The sequence below is a fragment of the Sycon ciliatum genome, chromosome 5, assembly GCF_964019385.1.
Source record: "Sycon ciliatum chromosome 5, ocSycCili1.1, whole genome shotgun sequence".
Classification (NCBI taxonomy): domain Eukaryota; kingdom Metazoa; phylum Porifera; class Calcarea; order Leucosolenida; family Sycettidae; genus Sycon; species Sycon ciliatum.
Genome location: NC_088647.1, coordinates 7,108,198 through 7,133,005, shown reverse-complemented (window position 1 = coordinate 7,133,005; position 24,808 = coordinate 7,108,198). Strand labels below are relative to the sequence as shown.

At 48.6% G+C, this 24,808-nt stretch overlaps 2 protein-coding genes across 2 annotated transcripts in view; both read right to left on the bottom strand.

The window, feature by feature from the left end:
- Positions 1 to 2,309: 2,309 nt before the first annotated feature.
- The window catches only part of LOC135817395 (uncharacterized abhydrolase domain-containing protein DDB_G0269086-like), a 48,521-nt gene continuing 26,022 nt past the window's right edge, over positions 2,310 to 24,808 (bottom strand). Inside the window, exons 23-32 of the mRNA XM_065330572.1 lie at positions 24,348 to 24,368; positions 23,645 to 23,665; positions 22,000 to 22,020; positions 20,200 to 20,220; positions 18,199 to 18,219; positions 15,487 to 15,507; positions 14,712 to 14,732; positions 7,123 to 7,143; positions 4,189 to 4,209; positions 2,310 to 2,984 (exon numbers count right to left, since the gene is read on the bottom strand). Of these exons, the coding sequence (XP_065186644.1) occupies positions 2,964 to 2,984; positions 4,189 to 4,209; positions 7,123 to 7,143; positions 14,712 to 14,732; positions 15,487 to 15,507; positions 18,199 to 18,219; positions 20,200 to 20,220; positions 22,000 to 22,020; positions 23,645 to 23,665; positions 24,348 to 24,368 (210 nt within the window). The 3' untranslated portion in view covers positions 2,310 to 2,963. The remainder of the gene's footprint in view (positions 2,985 to 4,188; positions 4,210 to 7,122; positions 7,144 to 14,711; positions 14,733 to 15,486; positions 15,508 to 18,198; positions 18,220 to 20,199; positions 20,221 to 21,999; positions 22,021 to 23,644; positions 23,666 to 24,347; positions 24,369 to 24,808) is intronic.
- LOC135816469 (mucin-1-like) lies at positions 10,078 to 12,331 on the bottom strand. The gene is made up of 2 exons (XM_065329668.1): positions 10,616 to 12,331; positions 10,078 to 10,098 (listed from the first exon to the last, which is right to left on the bottom strand). Exons 1-2 carry the CDS (start codon positions 12,329 to 12,331, stop codon positions 10,078 to 10,080), a joined length of 1,737 nt encoding a protein of 578 aa, XP_065185740.1.

The window sequence follows — 24,808 nt, the reverse complement described above, 5'->3', positions numbered from 1 at the left end:
AGGAGGAGCAGAAACCAAGCTTCTACTTCTCGCTCCTTTTTCGACAAAGCACTGAAAATGTGGTGTCGCGCAGCGCATGCAGAATAAGAAAATGGGCGAAGTCAAGCACATGGTTTCTTTTCATCAAGCTCGGTTGTCGACGAGCAACCTGCGCGGGACAAGTAAGATTACAGTTCACAAGGTGGGAAAGTGCACCTCGCTGCTCGGCCCGTTCGCACCGAGGATTTTGGTTCCGCGGGCATTCATGTAGACCTACAATGGCTACATGACTTTGTACTTTGTACTACAGTGCTGACAACTGAAATCCGACCCCCTAGCGTCTCGTACGAATCGCTAACGCGGCTAGCGCACCGCTGGGGGGGTCGGATTTCAGTTGCCAGCACTGTAGTAGATCTACATAATTGTACGTGTTGGCCACACGCACACTACTCGAACTGGGATTTCTGCGCACAGACCGCCATCCGCAGACTCCAGTCTCCAGTGTAAGGCCACCCTTTGTTAATTCATTGTTTAACGTCCTTTTTTTCGCGAAAAGGTACGCGGGAGGGCGGAAAAAAAACAAAAGCCCATTCCAAAAACTGGAAACCCCAATCAAACATTTTGACCAGTAAAGCATGTGATATATACAATATTTCTGGGTCTAACGGCACTTGCAGGCATAGAACAACACTCTTTGATGGTACATTGGAGCACATGCCTGATGAATCCAACAAAACAGGTACATAGCATGGAGTTAGCATGTCATGAATTCATTACATCTGGATTTTTACTAGGACACACACCGTACGATATTTAAAAGCCAACAAAAAAAGAAAAAGAACACAAGACAAAGGCATGCCCGGGAGGCAAGATTATAAGTTTAAGGTCATGATCGGCACACTGTGAAACTACACAATCATGTATTTACAACTTCGCATATTATTGGTACTACTACTTTCTTGTTTTTTTTTCCGGTCGGAGGCAAAAAGGTACGCGGGCGCGGACGTTAAACAACGAAAAAAGAAAGGGTGGCCTAAAGTCGGTTTGTGGTTAGCACCTTTGAGCGGAAGGTGTTATGATGGAGACAGACGGTTTAGACGGGCAGCCTGCCGGAGGAAGAATGCGCGAATAACAACCGTCGTGCGGGTAACATACCTAGCAAGTTTTTTTATGGTGTTTATGTTCTATTTGTATAAGAATGATCATTCCTTTACACTCCATTTACACTCCATTATTATCATGACTCTACGGATGCGGAAAACCCGGCTTCCAGCCGAGTCTCACGCGAACTGTGATTTTTTTAATATCATGACTCATCCTCTACTGATGAGCTGCGGCAGGGAGCGAAACAGCTGTCTAGAGGCGTGGAAAAATAATTATTATCTCTGAACGGAAGTGTCCTTGCTGGTGTCTTTATGGTTCAGCTGAGAGTGCGTGGTTGTGACGAGTTAGGAATGCAATAAATTGGAAATATGGCCGAAAGCTCTGTGGCTATAATTGTTACACATACCTCAGTAGTGCCAACCATCCCAATTTGGCCGGGACCGTCCCAACATCGAGGGTGGTAATAGGCACCCAAAAGTTCATTTGTCGCATGCCTCACGGCTACATTTGTACACATTCTCATCATACCTAGGTACATGTAATCAGTGTCTGCTCTAGGATTGTAGGACAGCCGGGTACACGTGTACCTGGCGCAACCATTTCAACCGGGTTGGAGCCGGGTACACATGTACCTGGCGCTGTCTCACCAGCCGAGTCACATGCTTTAACTGGTTGGTTGGTTTATTTTCATTCGGACAATAAACGGGAACTAGGCCCAATGATGTAAAGGCGAATGGATAAGCCGCATTTAGAAAAGAGAGAACAGGAATTAGAAAATTACGAAAGAAGAAGAAGTATCTGACACATACAAGCCATGTAGTCAGTCCTTTCAAAGTTCGAAAGTGTAAAGTACCAACCGGGTCACAGGTGACCCGGTACTATATTTTCAACCGGGTCCAAGCGCCGGCTCACCCGGCTCTGGAGCAGACACTGGCAATAGGTATGTCATTGTCCTGATCTCAGGTTTGCAAAGGTTGACAGGTATGGGGTAAACCTATAATGTTCGTACCTGAGCTAGTGTAGATCTACTCCTATAATAGTATAGTATGTTATTGTATATAATGAGCTTGGAGCAGTACAGTGGCTTAGCTCATCATGTAATCAACCATACCCAAGGGATTGGTCACATGGGTGATCAGCTGACTGCTCATGTTATCCAGCTACTAGTACTTGTCTGTACCCTCTAGTCTAGCGTCAAATCACCAAGATGAACCAGCCATTACTAGGGGTGCTTACTAGTAAATGTCGTAGATATGCGGACTCTACATACACGCAGCACAGAACACTGTTTCGTGAAATAATAATGTCAGAGGGTGAGAAGAGATTTTCAGAGAAGAATACAGTGACCTGACAGCATGGTGTCTACGGTGTTGAGTTTATGATGCATCATTAGAAGGTCGGTTGCCTTTGTGTCGTTCGAACTGATTCAAACTGGATGAAATAACGTTAGAAACATATGACAGTGGTAACTAGTGAAAGCAGGCAAACTTCGTGTCAAAGAACAAAGGCAAATACATGTAAACGCTTTTGAGAGTGCACACATGCCAATACGGCACAGCAATAACATGCAATGGTTGTGGAATTCGCCTGCCACGGGTTACCACCAGGACACGCCATGTAAAAAAACAGTGTATGCAAACACAGGCACATCATGAAAGAGCTGATACAGGCCGGCCATGCATGCAATGAGTGTAGGACAGAGAATACGCGTGCAGCTTCTGTTTATGATGGTCGGGAATTGAAGAACGGCGCCACAGCTGACCAGCATCACTCCACCGGCCATTGCATCTCTCTCGCGGTTGGATCTGTTCATCTTGGCACTCGCCTCAGGGGGACATTGTGTGCTGGTGTTGATCCTGAGGCAGCCGCTGTGTAGCCACTTAGCCGAGGGGTACGCCTCTCTGCAATAACAGTTTACCAAAAAAAACCACAGTATGCCACAGGTATGTATGATAAGATCACACACCGGAGGATGTACCCAGTGTGCTGACAGTGCTCAACACCGCGGAGGCAGAGCGTAATACAGAACAACAAGGTCAATCAAGGCTTTTATCCTGCAACTTCAGGTTTCATGCTCTCGCAATCATCAGGCAACATGATCATACAAATATTCTTTAATGCTTGACACACAAAAGGCACAACGGAGGTTTACAAATTTGTCGCAACTCAGAGTTTCTTGCTCAATGCAATCATCAGGCGACTATGCCTGATGATTGCATTGAGCAAGAAACTCTGAGTTGCGACGAGTTCTGTAAACCTCCATTGTGTCTTTTGTGTGTCATAGTGCTCCACTTTATTGTGTTGAGCCCTCTCCGCTGGCAGAAGGAAGTTTTCCTCCTTAATGTTTGAGAGATTAATTGGAGGGCAAGAAGCAGCTTTTGACCTGTTCACCATTGCATCAGTTTCTTTAAAACTAGTTCTAGCAGTGCAGACTGCATAACTGAGTACTCACCCAGGTCCCTTTCTCTAAATCCGCGGCGACCACCTTATTCGTTTTCACAGTTATTCTTTGTATACAATAGTGCTAAATGGTGCCATTACAATTTCTAGCCGGTCAATATAATATTCTTACGACCTTCCATGATGAGATCTTTGTGATCGAACCCGCTGTAAGGAGGAATATTTAGTTGCCCAGTTAGTGGCTGCGTAACGTGAGCAGTGCGCCGCGTCAGACCCCATGTGCAGAGTTGCATACTCTTGGGGTCTGGACTCTTGATATTGCCCATCAACCCACTAGGAAAAAATACACTGCTGACTATATATGAACCAATTCTACCCGGGGCGATCACCCCGTGCGGCCACCGTGCTCAGTCACAGAAAACCAGTCTTAGGACGATGTACTGTATTTTCTCTATGAGGCTCATATTTTTCGTTGACCCCGTTATCCATGCTACTACTGGAGACCTGCGCTATTGCAAGAGAAAAAAACACGACATGTGGTCTGTGTAACGACTAGTTGCAAGTGGGGGAGTAAGTGATATTTGTAGGTACATGCTGAATTCCAAAATATGCATGTCATGACTATGGCACCGACCGGCTACAGTGCTGCACCCCCTCCAAACGCCAATGACAATGCCATGATACATCCATCACGTTAGTCCTTACCAGTGCTGCGGCCTCATTGCGCTACAAAAAGACACACAGACACAGAAATAGCAATGAAAAATATCAATTGTGCACTCATAACCATGTATAAACAATTAAAATGAAACAATTCCAGAACGTTTTCTTGTGACTATCATCAGTGGAACATCGTCACATAGTAAGAATCACTAAAACAACCAGTTATACAGCTAGAGTAATATGAAAAGAAGCGTGAGAATGCAGCACTGCTAGCGGTTATGCATAACGCGTGTAGTGTGAACCTTTGCAGTGTATCTGAGAATGGTAGCAGTAGATGAATGTGGCAGCTGTGAGTGCGTGTGGACAAAACTGGTGAGTGCGTACTATCTAAAAAGTGTGAGTGCTACAACATTTTCGTTTTGCTTGCATAGCACAGGGTCACGTGTGCGAATAAATGTTGTAGCACTCACACTTTTTAAATAATACGCACTCACCAGTTTTGTCCACACGCACTCACTGCTGCCACATTCATCTACTGCTACCATTCTCAGATACATTGCATAAGTTCACACTACACGCGTTATGCATAACCGCTAGCAGTGCTGCATTCTCACGCTTCTTTTCATATTACTCTAGCTATATAACTGGTTGTTTTAGTGATTCTTACTATGTGACGATGTTCCACTGATGATAGTCACAAGAAAACGTTCTGGAATTGTTTCATTTTAATTGTTTATACATGGTTATGAGTGCACAATTGATATTTTTCATTGCTATTTTACGACTGTCGTCTCCTCGTCGGTTATTTAGACACAGAAATACCAGCACATATTAGACAAAGCTCAGAATATTTCATCATTTTTTTAGACTATGTTGTGTGCGGGCATGCTACTTGTATTACGCGTCCGTACACCATGCAAGTGTGCGTGTGTGTGTGTGTGTGTGTGTGTGTGTGTGTGTGTGTGTGTGTGTGTCTACATCACACAGCAGGTTGAAGAGTGGCGGCCAAATCTTCAGCCTTGCAAGCTGTTGAATGGTGCAATCCCAGCACAAGCTGCTATGGCTTCTTGTGTAGCGTCGCTATCATCGCCTCTAGCGACGGGCATCAAATGGTCAATGGTGTGTGTGTGCACGTGTGCGTGTGCTTGTGTGTTGGATGTTGTGGGGAAGGTGTTGGCTGCCACCATACAGGCACGCCTCCAGCGGCTAGCGGAGACCCTGCTGCCCGATTCGCAATGTGGTTTTAGGTGGGGGCGCTCGTGCTCAGACATGATCTTCTCTGTGCGGCACCTTGTTGAAAAATCTCTCGAGCATGACACAAAAGGCTACATGATTTTCATCGACTTGCACAAGGCCTACGACTCAGTACCCAGAGAGTGTGTGCAGCGTGTGCTTGCTTGTGCTGGGGTACCGGACACCCTGCTCGCTGTCATCAAGTCCTTTAACACATCTATGTCTGCCACAATCCGCACGTCCCAGGGACACACTCAACCCATCACCATCAACAAAGGATTGAGGCAGGGGTACTCTATGGCCCCCGTGCTTTTCAATCTGTTCATGTGGACCATTTTCACTGTTTGGTCCCGTAGAGGGTCGACAGTTCCTGGCGTCGGCATGGAGGTTCGCTATTGCATTGACGGCAACCTGTTCGGCAAACCCACGACGTGAAAGATATCGACCAGGCTTAGGGAATGCCAGTTCGCCGACGACTCAGCCTTGTTGGCGACTACGCGTGACGTTGCTCAGCTCGCACCCTCTGTGTTCTAGGCGACTGCTGCGGATACTGGACTCACTGTCAGCACTACCAAGACTCAATTCATGGTATGTGGCGCCAACATCCAAGATGCAGACTGTATCCCACTCACTCTGGCGGATGTTGAAATCAAGCATGTACCTGAGTTCAGGTATCTGAGTTCCGTCATTGCCAGCAACAGCCGTTCTGCAGTGGACGCCAACGCCCGCATCGCAAGTGCCTCCAACGCCTGTGGTGCTTTACAGCGCCCTGTATTTGCAAAATGGTCAGCTTCTTGTCTTCGTGAAGAGGTGTGTTTTCAACGCCTGTGTCATGTCCTTGCTGATATACGGTTCGGAGTGCTGGGTCCCCCTTCAGGGCGACTGACAATGCCTATCCAATTTCCATATGCGTTGCGTCCGCTCCATCCTTGGCGTGTCGAGACAGCAGATGTGGGATGCCCACATCAGCAATGCCGAACAAATTGTGTATGTGGGGAGACCAGGAGACTATCACCTGTACACTCAGGCATCGCCGGCTAGAATGGCTAGGTCACCTGGTGCACATGGATGACACCCGCATGCCGAAGTGCCTTCTGTTCGACCAGCTCCCACCTGTCAACCTGCCCATGGATCAAGGAAACGGCGGAAGGACTGTCGATTTCCGCCATAACCTGATTGTGAACTGGTACCAGACCGCTAACACATCTCGCATGGAATGGCGATGTAGATACCAAGACCAGGATAAGGAGCTGGCTGCAGCAGGCCCCGTTGAGTGCCTCGTCTGTGGAAAGGTCTGCTCTAGACCAAGCGACCTTAAGCGCCACAAGTGCACAGCGGAGCGTCGCAAGCCAGTGCAACAGCAGAGTGGTGCATGTGAATGCAAAGCTTTTGGGAAATGGTGTCGTAGCAGAGGTGGACTCGCTGTCCACAAATGTCAGCCTAACTGAATCGCTAGCCAGCCCGCTCCTTGTAACATAGACCTCGCCAGAAACGCTCGACAATGGATGAACGTGCCATGTTTCCACTACTGTGTCAGCACTGCTCCCGGAGGTCTAGCGACTCCAGCTGGATAACGCATGCAACAGTACATCATGCAGTGCTGTAGCCTGCAAAGCATGCATTCACACACCGTACCAAACCACGCGCGAATGCAGCTTCAGAGCATTCGATACCAGGCAAATGCACCGTCACGCTTGGGGACCTTATAATACACTTGCCTATTGTTGTATGCGAGCAACTTACCATACGCGCGGCATCCGCTTGCTGTTGCCCGGTAACGTAAGGGAAGCACAAGCATAGAATAGAGCACAATATACAAACACTGTTAGCATACTGCAGGTGGTCTGAACAGGAGACCTCTAAACATTGTTAGTAGGTTTAGACCTGATCTGCACCCAGTCCACTCTAAACATTGTTAGTAGGTTTAGACCTGTTCTGCACCCAGTCCACTTTAAACTAAACAACAACATACATCTTACAACATCTTACTTATAACTGTTAGTGTTGGACAGAAACTATGGATAACATGTAACATTAGGGTCCTTTCTTTTTAAATTTTATCGTTGTCTCTCCAGCCGAGTCTAACACCATGCTGCCTAATGATTGTCATCAGGAAATATGACAGGAGCCCAAGAAAGGTTCCACAGTAAATCCCCCTCTCCCCCCCCCCCCCTCCCTCTCTACTGTGTGAAAGCTCGGCCTTGGGTCACTAAGCACTCTCGGAGCAGGGGAGTATACTCCATGTTTATATATTAGCAATCAAATACAAGTGGAGAACAGATGGCACTTATTGTTCTTGACCTTCCAGCCTTGCTGATCTTTCCAAACACGACCATCAGACGGTTATGGTATGGATGATGGTGATGGTTGGATTGTGGAGGATGAGCAGAATGGAGAGTGTGATGGCGAAGCAAACGGTGATGAGGAAGACGACGAAGATGACGATGATGATGACGATGACAAAGATGATGACAATGCTGCTACTGATAGTGGTAGTGATGGCAGTGGGTAAGGCGACAGTTGCGATTTTGGAGATCTCGCAGCTGATGGATAACTTCCAGTTGATGGAGAACTTGCACCTACTGGAGATGCTGTAGCTACTGGACATGCTGTAGCTACTGGTGGTCGTCCGGCTAGTGGAGAGGTTGTAGCTACTGCAGATGGTGTATCTACTGGAGATGCTCGAGAAACTGGAGATTCTGTGGCTGCTGGGGGTCTTTTAGCTCCTGGAAATGCTGTAGCTGATGGAGATGCTGTACTGAGCTACAGGAGATGCGGTAGCTACTGGAGGTCTTGCACCTGCTGGAGATGCTGTACCTACTGGAGGTCCCGTAGCTCTCGGGAATGTCGTAGTTACTGCAGGGGCGTCGGACACGGTGCGGTCACTACGGTATTGACCGTACCACCTTTTCCCCAGGTACCCTGTGAATGAATAAAATACACTGATCTGGGATCCAAATTTCCAAAATTTTCAGCTCAGCCACCCCTCTCCCCATGAGTGAAATGACCTTCAGATGGCTGACCGTACCACACTATAATACCTTCCGACGCCCCTGTACTGGAGATGCTTCAGCGCCTGGAGATGCTGTAGATCCTGGAGATGTTGTAGATCCTGGAGATGCAGTAGCTACCGAAGGTCTTCCAGCTCCCGGAGACGCTGTAGCAACTGGATATGACGTAGCTGCTGGAGGTGCTGTAGCTCCCGGAGATGCAGTAGCTGATGGAGGTCTTTCCGCTTCTGGAGATGCTGGAGCTACTGGAGGTCTTGCAGCTCTTGCTGTAGCTACTGGAGGTCTAGCAGCTCCTGGAGATGTTGTAGCCACAGGAGATGCGATAGCTACTGAAGGTCTTGCAGCTCCTGGAAATGCTTTAGCTACTGCAGATACGGTAGCTGATGGAGGTATTGCAGCTCCTGGAGATGCAGTAGCTACTGGAGGTCTAGCAGCTCCTGGAGATGTTGTAGCTGTTGAAGGTCTTGTAGCTTCTGGAGATGCTGTAGCAGATGGGGGTCTTGCAGCTCCAGGAAATGCCGTAGTTACTGGAGACGATGTAGCTAACGTTGGTCTTGCAGCTCCTGGAAATGTTGCAGTTACTGGAGATGATGTAGCTACTGGAGGTCTTGAGGCTCCTGAAGATGCTGTGGCTACTGGAGATAGTGTAGCTGATGGAGGACTTGCAGCTCCTGGAGGTGCTGTAGCCACTGGAGGTCGTGCAGCTCCTGGAGATGTTGTAGCCACAGGAGATGCTGTAGTTGCAGGAGGTCTTGAAATTCCTGGAGGTGCTGTAGCCACTGGACATGCTGTAGCTACTGGCGATGCTGTAGCTACTGGAGACACTGTAGCTCCTGGTCCTGGAGGTCTAGTAGCTCCTGGAGATGCTGTAGCCAATGGAGGCCTTGCAGTTACTGGTGATGCTGTAGTTACTGGAGATGCTGTAGCTACAGCAGATGCGGTAGCCACTGGAGGTCGTGTAGCTCCTGGAGATGTTGTAGCTACTGGATGTATAGTAGTTCCTGGAGATGCTGTAGCCACTGAAGGTCGTGCAGCTCCTGGAGATGTTGTAGCTACAGGAGATGTTGTAGTTGCAGGAGGTTTTGCAGCTCCTGGAGGTGCTGTAGCTACTGGCGATGCTGTAGCTACTGGAGACACTGTAGCTGCTGGTCCTGGAGGTCTAGCAGCTCCTGGAGATGCTGTAGCCGATGGAGGCCTTGCAGTTACTGGAGGTGCTGTAGTTACTGGAGATGATGTAGCTACAGAAGATGCGGTAGCTACTGGTGGTCTTGCAGCTCCTGGAGATGCTGTAGCCGATGGGGATCTTGCAGCTCCAGGAAATGCCGTAGTTACTGGAGACGATGTAGCTACGGTAGGTCTTGCAGCTCCCGGAGATGCTGCAGTTACTGGAGATGATGTAGCTACAGCATATGCCGTAGCTACTGGAGGTCTAGCAGCTCCTGGAGATGCTGTAGCCAATGGAAGCCTTGCAGTTACTGGAGGTGCTGTAGTTACTGGAGATGATGTAGCTACTGGATGTCTTGTAGCTTCTGGAGATGCTGTAGCCGATGGGGTCTTGCAGCTCCAGGAAATGCCGTAGTTACTGGAGACGATGTAGCTACCGTAGGTCTTGCAGCTCCTGGAGATGATGCAGTTACTGGAGATGATGTAGCTACAGCAGATGCCGTAGCTACTGGAGACGATGTAGCTACCGTAGGTCTTGCAGCTCCTGGAGATGATGCAGTTACTGGAGATGATGTAGCTACAGCAGATGCCGTAGCTACTGGAGGTCTTGCAGCTCCTGGAGATGTTGTAGCTACTGGATATGTTGTAGTAGCAGGAGATTCGATAGCTACTGAAGGTCTTGCAGCTCCTGGAAATGCTGTAGCTACTGCAGATACGGTAGCTGATGGAGGTATTGCAGCTCCTGGAGATGCAGTAGCTACTGGAGGTCTTGCAGCTCCTGGAGATGTTATAGCTATTGAAGGATTGATTGATTTTATTTGGATTCGCAAGACCAAACGAGCAGGAGTGCTCAATAACAGGGTAGCGAATGGTTGAGTTGTGCTATGTGACAATGTAGTGTGTGCGTTGAGGGGGGGGGGGGGGAGCTGCGGAGGCCCAATACAATGTAAGGGGATGGGAGGAGAGAAGGCCAGCGGAGAGTCACATTCAGAAGGAGTTGTAGCTCCTGGAGATGCTGTAGCCAATGGGGGTCTTGCAGCTCCAGGAAATGCCGTAGTTACTGGAGACGATGTAGCTACCGTAGGTCTTGCAGCTCCTGGAAATGTTGCAGTTACTGGAGATGATGTAGCTACTGGAGGTCTTGAGGCTCCTGAAGATGCTGTGGCTACTGGAGATGGTGTAGCTGATGGAGGACTTGCAGCTCCTGGAGGTGCTGTAGCCACTGAAGGTCGTGCAGCTACTGGAGATGTTGTAGCTACAGGAGATGCTGTAGTTGCAAGAGGTCTTGCAGCTCCTGGAGGTGTTGTAGCCACTGGAGATGCTGTAGCTACTGGCGATGCTGTAGCCATGGGAGACACTGTAACTCCTGGCCCTAAGGGTCTAGCAGCTCCTGGATATGCTGTAGCCAATGGAAGCCTTGAAGTTACTGGAGATGCTGTAGCTACGGCAGAGGCGGTAGCTACTGGAGGTCGTGCAGCTCCTGGATATGCTGTAGCCAATGGAGGCTTTGCAGTTACTGGAGATGCTGTAGTTACTGGAGATGCTGTAGCTACAGCAGATGCGGTAGCTACAGGAGGTCGTGTAGCTCCTGGAGATGTTGTAGCTACTGGATGTATAGTAGTTCCTGGAGATGCTGTAGCCACTGAAGGTCGTGCAGCTCCTGGAGATGCTGTAGTTACTGGACATGATGTAGCTACAGCAGATGCGGTAGCTACTGGAGGTCTTGCAGCTCCTGGAGATGCTGTAGCGGGTGGGGGTCGTGCAGCTCCTGGAAATGTCGTAGTTACTGGAGACAATGTAGCTACCGTAGGTCTTGCAGCTCCTGGAGATGCTGAAGTTACTGGAGATGATGTAGCTACAGCAGATGCCGTAGCTACTGGAGGTCTTGCCGCTCCTGGAGATGCTGCAGCTGATGGAGGTCTAGCAGCTCCTGGAGGTGATGTAGCTACTGAAAGTCGTGCATCTCCTGGAGATGTTGTAGCTACAGGACATGCTGTAGTTGTACGAGTGCTTTCAGCTGCTGGAGGTGCTGTAGCCACTGGAGATGCTGTAGCTCCTGGTCCTGGAGGTCTAACAGCTCCTGGAGATACTGAAGCCGATGGAGGTCTTGCAGCTCCTGGAGGTGCTGTAGCCACTGGAGATGCTGTAGTTACTGGCGATGCTGTAGCTACTGGAGACAGTGTAGCTCCTGGTCCCGGAGGTTTAGCAGGTCCTGGAGATGCTGTAATCGATGGAGGCCTTGCGGTTACCGAAGATGCTGTAGTGACTGGAGATGCTGTAGCTACAGCAGATGCGCTAGCTACTGGAGGTCGTGCAGCTCCTGGATATGCTGTAGCCAATGGAGGCCTTGCAGCTACTGGAGATGCTGTAGTTACTGGAGATGCTGTAGGTACAGCAGATGCGGTAGCTACTGGAGGTCTTGCAGCTCCTGGAGATGTTGTAGCTACTGGATGTCTAGTAGCTCCTGGAGATGCTGTAGCCAATGGAGGTCTTGATGCTCCTGGAGGTGCTGTAGCCACTGAAGGTGGTGCAGCTCCTGGAGATGTAGCTACAGGAGATGCTGTAGTTATTGGAGGTCTTGCAGCTCCTGGAGATGCTGTAGCCACTGAAGGTCGTGCAGCTCCTGGAGATGTTGTAGCTTCAGGAGATGCTGTAGCTACTGGAGGTCTTGCAGCTCCTTGACATGCTGCATCTACTGGAGATGCTGTAGTTGCAGGAGGTCTTGTAGCTCCTGGAGATGCTGTAGCTACTGGCGATGCTGTAGCTACTGGAGACATTGTAGCTCCTGGTCCTGGAGGTCTACCTTCTCTTGGAGATGCTGTTGCCGTTGGAGGTCTTGCAGCTCCTGGAGATGCTGTAGCTACTGTCGATGCTACAGGGCGATGCTGTAGCTACTGAAGACACTGTAGCTCCTGGTCCTGGAGGTCTAGCAGCTCCTGGAGGTGCTGTAGTTACTGGAGATGATGTAGCTACAGGAGATGCTGTAGTTACTGGAGGTCTAGTAGCTCCTGGAGATGTTGTAGCTATTGAAGGTCTTGCAGTTCCTGGAGATGCTGTAGTTACTGGAGATGCTGTAGCTACAGCAGATGCGGTAGCTACTGGAGGTCTTGCAGCTCCGTGAGATGTTGTAGCTATTGAAGGTCTTGCAGCTCCTGGAGATGCTGTAGTTACTGGAGGTCTTGTAGCTCCTGGAGATGCTTTAGCCGATGGAGGTCTTGCAGCTCCAAGAAATGCGGTAGTTACTGGAGACGATGTAGCTACCATAGGTCTTGCAGCTCCTGGAGATGCTGCAGTTACTGGAGATGATGTAGCTACTGGAGGTCTTGCAGCTTCTGGAGAGGCTGCAGGTCCTTGAGATTCTGCAGCTCCTTGCGATGCTGCAGCTCCTGGAGATGCTGCAGCTGATGGAGGTCTAGCAGCTCCTGGAGGTGCTGTAGCCACTGAAGGTCGTGCAGCTGCCGGAGATGCTGTTGTTACAGGAGGTCTTGCAGCTACTGGAAATGCTGTAGCTACTAGAGACACTGTAGCTCCTGGTCCTGGAGGTCTAGCAGTTCCTGGAGATGCTGTTGCCAATGGAAGCCTTGCAGTTACAGGAGATGCTGTAGCTACAGCAGATGCGGTAGCTACTGGAGGTCTTGTAGCTCCTGGAGATGTTGTAGCTACTGGATGTCTAGTAGCTCCTGGAGATGCTGCAGCTGATGGAGATCTTGCAGCTCTTGGAGGTGCTGTAGCCACTGAAGGTCGTGTAACTCCTGGAGATGTTTCAGCTACAGGAGATGCTGTAGTTGCAGGAGGTCACACACAGGCTTGCAGCTCCTTGAGGTGCTGTAGCTACTGGAGACGTTGTAGCTCCTGGAGATTCTGTAGCCGATGGAGGCCTTGCAGCGCCTGGAGAGGCTGTAACTACTGGAGATCGTGTAGCTGATGGAGGACGCGCAGCTCCAGCAGACGCTGTAATTACTGGAGATCCTGTAGCTACTCGAGATCCTGTAGCTACAGGAGGTCTTAAAGCTCCTGGAGATGTTGTAGTTATTGAAGATACTGGAGCTAATGGAGATGATGTAGCAACTGGAGATGCCGTAGTTGCTAGAGATGCCTTAGCTATTGGAGATGCTGTAGATGGAGTTGTTGCTGGTGGTGGAGAATTTAAAGCTAACGGAGATCTCGGAATTGATGGCAATCTGGGAACTGGAAGGGATTTTCTTGCTGGTGGAGATCTTCCATTCGGTATGGGTCTTCCAGCAGATGGGGTTATTTCAGCTGATGCAGCAGGTGGAGGTCTTGTAGCAGATTGGGATCTTTGAGTTGGTGGAGTTCCTGCAATGGGAGGAGATCTTGCAGACTGCTGCGGCTGGAAGGTCAAGAAGCAGAGCATGGGATCTGCACTGTTTTCACAGTTTATCAAGGTCATGAATTATGTTATTGCGTGATTTAGTCACTCGATCAACAATGAGTGCCCTATTTTCATGCAGACACCGATAGCACATGCGCAGTTTCCTGTTTTCATACAGCGCCAAGCTTTCCTGATGCTCCTGCTTATCAGCTGAAACCATGCAGCTGTATATTCCATGCACGCAATGTGTCAATTCTCGGTTCTACCGTAAGTTACATCTGCCTGAGGCGTCATTGTTGTTAGGGCGGGGGGGGGGGGGGGGGGGGCGAGGGGGTCGGCACTTAAACAGCCACACTAATCTGCCATTATCAAGTACCAGCAGGCTCGCCAGTACGCGTCGGTATTACGCTGTTAATCTTTTTGATACTGGCAGGTTTGTGTGGCTCATAGGATGCCAGACGTGTCAAAATTGCTGATGAAGCACTCTCAGAGACCTGTCACAGTTAAATAAAATTATTTGCTCTCTTGTAGAGGAAGTAGTACACTGCACATGTTGGGCACCAAATACAGTCATCTATCCTACTGTGCTGTAAATCAACAGATATTCGGAACACCATGGCTGGTAGCTTGGCTTGCTTAAAGCTCGTAGCTGTACCGATGAGGCCTTTATGGCCAAAACAGCTTGCTGTCTACAGCATTGGATATTTGGCACATATATATATTTTCGGCGATATTCGGCCTGAGCGTTCGAGGCCTAAAATTTGTTGCGGCTGAAATATGTGTTTGCAAGGTTCAGCTATCATTTCGGACTCATTCCTACTTACCTCCGCAGCAGCAGTAGCTTCCTGTATATCCATGGGGAAAGCACAGAAAACACGAGAAAGCAACACCACAGAGTAGAGTTTTAGAGTTCCCATTAATACCAAGTACCTGCACACAGTGAGAGAGCTACCAGTTCAGGGACCTCGCTCTGGTTCAAGAAAAGATGTACTCTGATTGAAATGTAAGCTCCGAAGCTGTTCAGGATGTTATCTGAACAATACTACAGTGCTATTAAATGTGGAATTTTATGAAGGGGATAGTTCTGTCATGCTCCTCGTTCGAGTATGCATGGCACGTGGAACATCTCCCCGTTTCCATGCACGCATCGAGAACTGTAGACCATGTGGCGGCCACAACAACCTGAACCCTGTGGGTAGGAAACATTTTACGGTCCACTTCAGACTGAGACTGAGTTTTCAGCAGCCGTAGGAACGCCACCACCCTACAAATACCAAAGGTGCAGATGTAGCTCCTGAAAAAAATTTCACGGTTCGCGTGCGACTCGGTTTCTCTATATAGAAGCCGAGTTTTCCGCATCCGTAGGAACGCCACCACCCTTTAAGGATCAAGGCGCAGATGCAGCTCCTAAAGCGGTGGGAGGTGAGTAGATCAGCTCACCAGCATGTGGTCAAAGACCGAAAATCCCATTCACTGCATCCATGTTTTCCTCGTGCAAGGCCACAGCTCCTAAAGCAGTGGGATGAAAGACTACATACATAACAGTGCTGCAACCTCCCTCCCCAACTGCCTTTGACAATCTACCACGCTAGTCCTTACCAGTGCTGCGGCATCGTTGCGCTGAACATTGACACACAGACACAGGAAATAACAACGCATATTAGACGGCACTCAGAACTTTTCATCTTTTTGAACACTTTGCGTACGGGCATGTTACATGCGTCCATGCACGTAAATGCGTGCGTGTGTGTGTGTGTGTGTGTGTGTGTGTGTGTGTGTGTGTGTGTGTGTGTGTGTGTGCGCATGAGTTTCTGTGCTCATACAAGCATAAGGAAGGAGAGCACGATTCATCTCTAAACAAGCTGACATCTCTCAAATACCGTAGAATCCCGCGGATAAGCCCATGGGCTTATCTGTTTCACAAGGACATTTCGGTGGGCTTATACGAGAACATGGGCTTATACGCGGGCATGGGCTTATACGCCGACACCAAGTTGTGCTATTGAAAAGTATCAAGGAAGTGAGAAGTACATTGCTGAAAACCACTGTGCAAACAAAAACAACCGATGGTTGTGCTGAAATGTACGAAAAAAGCTATAATGTGCATGACTACGTACCTGGTATGGCCAAGAGTCCATAATTTATGGACTCTTGGTATGACCTAGGCCCATGGGCTTGTACGATGAAGCTGTGTGATGTTCGAACTAACCCTGGGCTTATGCGCGAGCATGGGCGTATACGTGGGTGGGCTTATCCGCGGGATTCTACGGTATGAGACTCTTGTCACATTAACGTTAGCAATCATATTAATTTCTCTGGTCTCCTCACGCAACTGGGGAGCACTCCAATGGAGAGAGAAAGATTTTCATAGAGCGTCTTGCTGTTAGAGGTGGACTGCGACTTGGCGGCACTAACGGCGAATATCCAGACCTTACGGCCTTACAGAGCTGCGGGACTCTGCGCTGGCTGTCTATCCGTGTGGAGGCAAAGCAAACGCAGGCAACATTCTGCTGAAGCGAGCTCGGAGCTGAAGCTGGATTGGTGACTGACGTACCTGCTTACTCCACAACATCGGAGAATAATGATGTACATGTACAAGACTTCGTGCGTATTCAACTCAAAGTCGTGTTCCGTCAGCGTCAGTGTCGGCAAGTACATGTAGTACAATTTGTTCCAAAAATAACTTCGGGACAGTCTGTTCATGGTTTTAATTTGTATTGGACTCGTTCTCTACACTTGCGATAATTTAGCGGCAATTATAATGTTGTAGCGTTGTTCTCTTGTAATCTAGTGGAACCTGTATTGAGTAACTGAGTTTTCATGAATTTTTGCGAACACGCAAAAATAAGTTAACACAGAAGGCGCATGCGCCGCGCCGGACACTTCACAGTTTTCTTCCTGCTCAGATTTGCATGGCTGACTGGTGACTCTCTTCAAATAAGGTTGGTTCTCTTCATGTTATTGTGACCTATTTCATAGATGTTGGTTGCCTTGTTGCTTTCTCTCCCCTCTCCTCTCACCCAAGCCATTCTGCATAAGCGAAGCTGTGGACGCAGCATACTGCTGCTACACTTCAACGCGGGAATGTGTATAATAATAATAATAAAATCGGTTGTGGCAACAAACGCGATTAGGCCGGCTGCAGGGACGCCGTAATGTCGCACTCGCTCCAGCACCATTCAAACAATTCCCTTTGGCAGTTCACGGCACGAACTTCAACAAAGCCCCGTGAATGCGTACCAGGGGAAGGCTAGACAGCATGTCTCTAGACATCAATAGGCATCGTATGAAAAGCCAGTCAATAGCACTAAAGAGCGAAAGCCTTTGTCACGGTTCGGTTTCACTCGCGCACCGGGCCCGAGCTGGCAGCACAAACAAACGCCGGACGCGAGCTGGCAGCACAAACAAACGCCATACTCACACGAGACCGTTGGGCGAACGGATGGCCACAGCCATCAAAAACAGGAACAAACCCATCCACGGCTCTTTCTCTTGCTAGCTGTGCTGCTGCGTGCATCCAACTGTTTTGCAATTTCTCCCTCCCACCCACGCCTCCTGGTATTTATTATCGCTCTACACTATCATACGTCTCACAATGAGTGCCACTCAGCATGATGGTACTCCAAGCTACATTGTATTTGATCTGTCCTAGCTCACTATTCTGGACAACATATTAATTATTCAATGGCAATGAAGCGCTGGGGGCCGGCGGGGGCATTCGGCGGCTTGGTCTGATTCCTAGCTTGTTGGTAACCGGCTTGAGATTTCCAAGGTTGCTATGACAACGTGCAGTCATGCGCAGGGCCACCCAACATGCATTTGGGGGCCCAGGAAAGACAGAAACGCGTTGCTAGGCAACAGCAAAAGCGCTCGGCGAGTATCACGCTACTCATGCAGCACGCACGTTGGCTTAGGGTATCACGCTACCCTTGCGCTGCGGGGTACCACATTGCCCCTCGCTGGAATCAGACCCGCGCCCCGGATACCTTGCGCTGGCCTCCTGACGGCCAAACTCAACCAACTACTTGTGCGCTGTGACTGGGGTTGTGCATGTATTAGCAACATAATGTGGCCCAGGTCGGCAGACTTTCAATTAGCCAAGCGAGCTACTCAGGCCAGGGTGCATGATCACGATTCGCAGCACTTATCGTCCATGCAGCAGTCGGGTTAATAATCATACTACTAGTACATGTACACATAGATGCGAACTTGACAACGAGTAGAAGGCACATTAGCCCACTCAGTACAAGACTTAGCCAAGAAAAGCAAAAAAATTGGACAAACTACCATTCGGCATTCATTCCTACTTACCTCTATAGCCGCAGCAGATTCCTGTACATCCATCGGGAAAAACACAGAAAAATACGAGAAAGCAATACCACAGAGCACATATTGGGAGTACCCAGGTGCGTATCCCGCATGGGGCAAGGGGGGAGGGGGGTACGCCCCCCCCCCCCCTAAAAATTTCGACCAAGGTTCAGCATGCACGTAATTTCCATGGATGAAATGCACCAACCATCCTACACATATGCGGCCATGCACCCCCCCCCCCCCCCCCCAAAGGGGGACCAGCTACGCCCCTGAGTAGAGGAGACGGCTCGATACCGGAACGTTTTGACAGCCAAATTTGTATAGACCCAAAACGATCATCAACGTTGATTTTTCACTCGAAATATGTTTGTGGAAGGAAACTGGCATGTTGAAGTTTGCTCTGGGGCCAGAGTCAATCGAACTGAGCCACTTGTTACTGAATTGTTACTACTACTTCTAGCTTCGAACTGTTTCTTCTTTGTCTGCCTGTGCATTTTGTTCTCAAACAAATCCTTCGTTCAATGTGTTTATATTTTCGCGCTCTGCAGATTTGTTTGCCTCGCGCTCAGCTTTGTTTCCTTTTCTTTGTCAACTGCATTATTATGACGTATGACTTGTGTACGCACTTATCACGTGACCGTTTGACTGCATGCGCTATGCACATGATGCACGCTCTAGGCTAGTGCATTTGAGCGATCGTAGCGATCCGCTTTCCTTGCCGTTTCGTCTTCTCCGCTTCTTTACTCAGTCGAGTCAGTGTCGCTGCACTAGTTTGTTTTGCAGTTTATCCACGTCGCAGTCGTTCATGGTCGCCATCTTTACATTTGATTTTGATGCGCAGCTGCATGCTGATGCAGCTGCCTTTTTGATTTTTTCGATGATCTTCTTTCCAATTTTATACTGAATCTACTGTATGTATTCTCTCACCCAAGTTTGCAACGGTTGTCGGTTGTAGCATGCCAAGGGTTGGATGCAGGGGTGGTTAATTAAGCTAGTAGTAGTAGTAACAATTCAGTAACACACTCCTTTGTGTTGACCCATTGCCTCCAAGTTGCCCAATTTTTCGCTTCAAAAAAGTTCAAATCAGAGGTGGCTCCAAACCGGACACGTTTTAGAGTGCCCGTCAAATTCACTCTGGGTCTGAAATTAGGTAATTGCTATCGCTCCACGACGGCCAGTACAGAGTAACAATAAGCCTTGTGTGTGCTTCCATTAGTTTTGATTGGTATGCGGTGCTTTATTGTCGAGAGGCGAGCCGCTGTTTACCTGCGACAAGAAGTTGATTTTTCGAAAGTCGTAAAACTCAAGTCGCAGTGCGAAGCAACACGTCAAAAACTCACCTGCTTGATATGGCGCTTCTGGTCATCGCAGAGCCATGAAATTTTGGCTCGGAGTATAACACATCGTAGTCTCACTGTGACATATGTTTTCTAATCAAAATACCAAGAGAGAAAGTGAATATTGAGTCCGTTCCGGTTTGCAACCTATTTCCTATTTGAAACCGTCGCCTCTACCCATCAGTACCAAGGACCTGCATTCAGTCAGCCTGAGAGAGCCCAGGCAGCTCAGGGCTATCACTCTGATTCAAGAAAAGAATGCTCTCTGATTCAAGAAAAGAATGCTCTCTGATTCAAGAGTACACTCCAGTCCTGTTTGCAGGGTTTTGTGATCAGAATCAGAGAGCCAAGCGGCACTTCTCTTTCGAGTATGCATGGCACGTGAAACACTGTCTTGTTTCCATGAAATGCATCAACTGCTCATACAACACTGGCCTGATTGCCATGCTGGCACCAATAGCACACGCAAAACTTTTTCATGCAGTGTCAAGCTTTCCTGATGTACCTGCTGGCGTCACCTGAAAACTGTTGTTTGCTCCATGCACTCACCCAACTGTCAATTCCGGGTTCTAAACAGTCAAAATCCCCCCCCCCCCCTCCCCACCACCACAAACACTTCAGACAATGCCCTGTGATAATAATATCTAAACACGTTAGTCCTTACAAGTGCTGCGGCCTCGTTGCGCTGCAATACGACACATAGACACAGAAATAATATTGTACCGTATATTAGACCACACTCAAGAGGTACACAAAAGGAAGTAAAATAGGGCTGTTTCGTTGTTACTCAGAGTTTCATGGCAAAAACCAATCATCAGACAACAGTCCTTACCAGACAACACTCAGAACATTATATCATCATTCAACACCCCCCCCCCCCCCCCTATAAACTACTGTACCAACATCATTGGTGGTATTTTATATTTCCAGATTAGTGTGATTGTTAGGACGCTCCACATGTCAAAATAGCTGGCAAGGAGCTGCCAGAGTCCAAAGTTCACATGGAGGGATCCATCGAGGAAGTACTTTCAAATGTCATGAATAGACAATGATGATGTCATTAATAGACATTGATGATGTAATGAATAGCCAGTGATGATGTCACAGAGCATCTGGTAAAAGGAGAGCGATCGATCTCGCGCGCCTTCGATCTCTTTATTTTCATTTTGGGCGCACTTTTCGTCGCGTGCCTTGAGAAGTTTGAGCGCATCCGCATCACTATAAAGTGCATTCTGCAAACACTCAAATATTTCGTAACCCGACTTTCCCGGCTGCACGGAATTGAGTAATCGAAAGGTCTATTTGCATTAGAAAGTTCTCAGCTGTCGGCTCCAACAAATCCCAAGTCGATCCGAGGTCGATAGTGGAGTTACGGCACTCGCAAGGCATTTTACGTCCCGTTGCAAATTTTCACTTCTGCACTTGGGTGGCAATCATAATTTCGACATAAAGGATTTCCCTCTGTTGCGTGACATGACATTCCAGGCATGCATAGACCTGTATGACGTCAGGCACAGGTCTTTAGCGGTCAGCTGCAAAAGAAAGGAGCGCTCTACGATGAATACTACAAAAATACCATGGATCTTAGCGAATTGTCTCAATTTCCCGTTGCCCGTGTCTTCCCAGCTAGGGCTATAGTGCCACTGCAGTAGCACTCCAGCTGGTGAAAGTCCCACTGGTGTGTTCTTCTTGCCAATACATGATGTAGCTTCCCAGAATGCTTGAGATTGTCATATTGATGAAGGGAAACTTAAGTTGTGGTCCGAACAGCTTCCATTTGTAGTGCGTACGGCGATTTTCCAGAACGAATTAATTATTTGGCAGCTATTGAGTATTGCGTGTCGAATCCGATTGGGGTATGGCGAGATGTTGAAAAAATCCGTATTGTTCTCGCCTTGGATAGATAAGGCGAGCGATTTTGGGGGGGGGGGGGGGAGGAGGGTGGTCAGGCACGTGCCCCGTATAGGTTCCTCGCTCAAAATGCAGGATTTTGCTTCATCTTTTGAAAATTTTCCCGCGGGGACGCCCCCCTCCTTGAAGGGCACCGGCGCACGCGTCTGGTGGTGGGGACTGCTCTCCCACCACTCTCCTTGAGAGGATAGCGAGAGTGATTGTTCACTCTCCTGTGTTTTTCTTGCATGAAGGTCTGTGTCATGAATGTCAAAGAACGGAGCACCGAAGAACGACCAGGCTAGACATGACTTCACCAATCACAACATACCGATGTATACATTGAAAGGAAAGAACATGACTACGTGAGCTGTGTGTGTGCGGGCATGCAGCATGGGCATGCGAGCATGCATTAGCGCAATGCGTGCTTGTGTATGTATGTGTGTGTTTGTGTGCGTGTGTGTGTGTGTGTGTGTGTGTGTGTGTGTGTGTTTGTGTACGCGTGCGTGTACGTGGCTTGCTCAAGAAAAAGCAACATCAAAAACACAATGAGCTACCATTCGTTATGTCTTACCTCTCCAGCAGCAGCAGCTTCCTAAAGGTTTATGACAAAGCACAGAAGAACACGAGAAAGCAGCACCACAGAGCACAGCTCAAATACTGGCACAACTTCAGAGCACCACAGAGCACAGCTCAAATACTGGCAAAACATCAATTATTTGCATAGGAATATCTTTAAATCACAGAGTTACAGAGCACAGCTTGGGAGTTGCCATGACTACAGAGCACAGGCATGCACCTTAGTCCTAGTAAGAGAGCAGCCAGCTCAGGGCCCCTGCTCTGATTCAAGACTTTTGAATAGAATGTACTCTGACTCAACAGTGCACTCCGATCCCGTTCAGAGCATTCGCTGAACAAGATCGGAGTGTCACGTGGCAATTGATGAAACGAACCATTTTCTTCTGTTGCGTTTATATTTCGAGTATGCATGGCGAACTCAACGCTTCCACGTTTTCATGCAGGCATCAATAGCCCATGGATCATGTGACGGCATCCGCAAACCGAACCCCCTGCGGGGCAAGAAGGACTTCAAAACAGTGCCGCGCCACCCCCCCCCCCCCTCCCCCCCCCCCCCTCCACACACACACACACACACACACGTCAGGCGAAATTACTGGTCAGTCGGTGACACGCATTTTTCACAAAAATTTGCGTTTCACCTGCTGGGAGAGTATGCTTGTACTCGAGTCTCATCCTGAGCACGTTTTTTTCTTCTTTTTTTCAGCTCCAGTATAGCTGTATTTTTCATTGCAAAGCCGTCCTCGATTGTTGTGTTCGTTGTTCAAACGAAGTGGACATTCAATAATGAAGGCAGAGGACATAGGAGCCTGATTGGAGTTTCTCGTGGCATAGGACGGCCACACAGAGACACTTTGGGATTTTCTGAATATAAAATACCGTACGCACGATGCTGAGATCAATTTGTGCGATATCAAATTGTTTGTGATCTACCACATCGAGCAGAACGGGATCCAAACACAAGCTTACCGACGGTTAGGCTGCCGACCTGACTGGACAAATGATCCCTGGCTTCACCAGACGCCAGAAGTCGGACACCATGTCCTTTGCCGCGACGTCCATCTCCAAAAAGAAATCCATCTTCGTCGTGAAAAGGCTTGAAATACTCAATATTCAACCGAGATTCGCGGTCTCACCCTTTCTCAGATCGAATCATTTTTTGTTGTAGCAGTTGCAGGGCAGATCCCCGCCACTACTTCAACAGAAGATGGCTCCAAAGCATGCCTGGAACAAGCCATATTGAGGTTGCAAGCCACCCCTCTCAGCACTTTTTTGGAAGAAATTCGAAATTTCAATGGTGGAAGATATACTATGAAGAGATTTTCAAAAAGTATGTTTCGCGGAGCGATCGCTCAACCTACGTCATTCAAACTTTGCAGGATGGTTCAGACGTACATGCTAGGCATGGAACCACAGAAGATGATATCATAGCTGACACACAGAGTCACACACACAGCAGATTCGTGTGCACAGATACGAAATTAGTGGACGTCGTCATCTTCTTCCCGCTGATCTCAAATGTACTATGACGTGCTATTTCGCCTGACGACACACACACACACACACACACACATCACCACCACCACCACCACCATCTCTGACAATGTCATGATGAGCACACCTAGCTAATATGACCTTACCAGCGCTTTAGCCTGGTCGCGCTGCAAGTTGACATGAAGACACAAACATATCAGAACATTTCAGTACACCCGACTCTCAACACATGAACAGTTCTTGGCTACACCACGTACAATACTTGTCCAAATGTTCACCCAGGATGAGGGCAGCATCAGGGATGGGCATCATCAGGGATGATGATGCCCTCCTGCCCTCAACATCCCGGCATTCCAAACGATTGCTGACACAGGGGTTGAAACACAGCGTAAGAGCTAGCATGAGTGTGGAGGGTGTGAGTAAACTAAGGGGGTCCCACACTCAAGCAGCCACACCAGCCTGCCAATATAGACTGCCAGCGTGCTCACGGGTTACCACGGTAACATAATACTGAAGTAGCATTTTATACTGGCAGATTGGTGTGGCTATTAGGATTTCAGGCGTGTCAAAATAGCTGGCAAAGAGCTGTCAGAGACCTCCCACAGGTAAGTACAGTTTGGCTAGGGTAGAGGACGTACAGTGCACTTTTACTAGTTCGGCATGTACTCGTATGCTTGCCAAAACGTAGAGAGCACATTAGCCTGCACAGTGACGGAGACTCCCTCGATTTAGGCTAAGGCCTGTGAAGAATCCATAAATACAAATACAAATACAAGACTTGGCCAAGAAGAGCAAAAAAAAGATAAAGGGATAAGCTACCATTCGGGTTTCATTCCTTCTTAGTCTTACCTCCTGAGCAGCAGCAGCTTCCTGTACATCCATGAAAACATAAAGAGAACACGAGAAAGCAACACCACAGAGCACAGCTTGGGAGGGAATACCAATAAAATACTGAATACTGTCACCAAATGAGAGAGCTGCCAGCTCAGGGCCCTCGCTCCCATTCACAGGGCCCTCGCTCCCATTCACAGGGCCCTTGCTCCCATTCACAGGGCCCTCGCTCCCATTCAAGAAACGAATATGCAGTGAAACCTGTGTAAGGCGACCAATACTGTCACCCAATGAGAGAGCTGCCAGCTCAGGGCCCTCGCTCCCATTCACAGGGCCCTCGCTCCCATTCACAGGGCCCTCGCTCCCATTCACAGGGCCCTCGCTCCCATTCAAGAAACGAATATGCAGTGAAACCTGTGTAAGGCGACCGCCCAATGGACCTTCAAAATATGGTTACTGTGCACCGGTGGTGGTCTCCT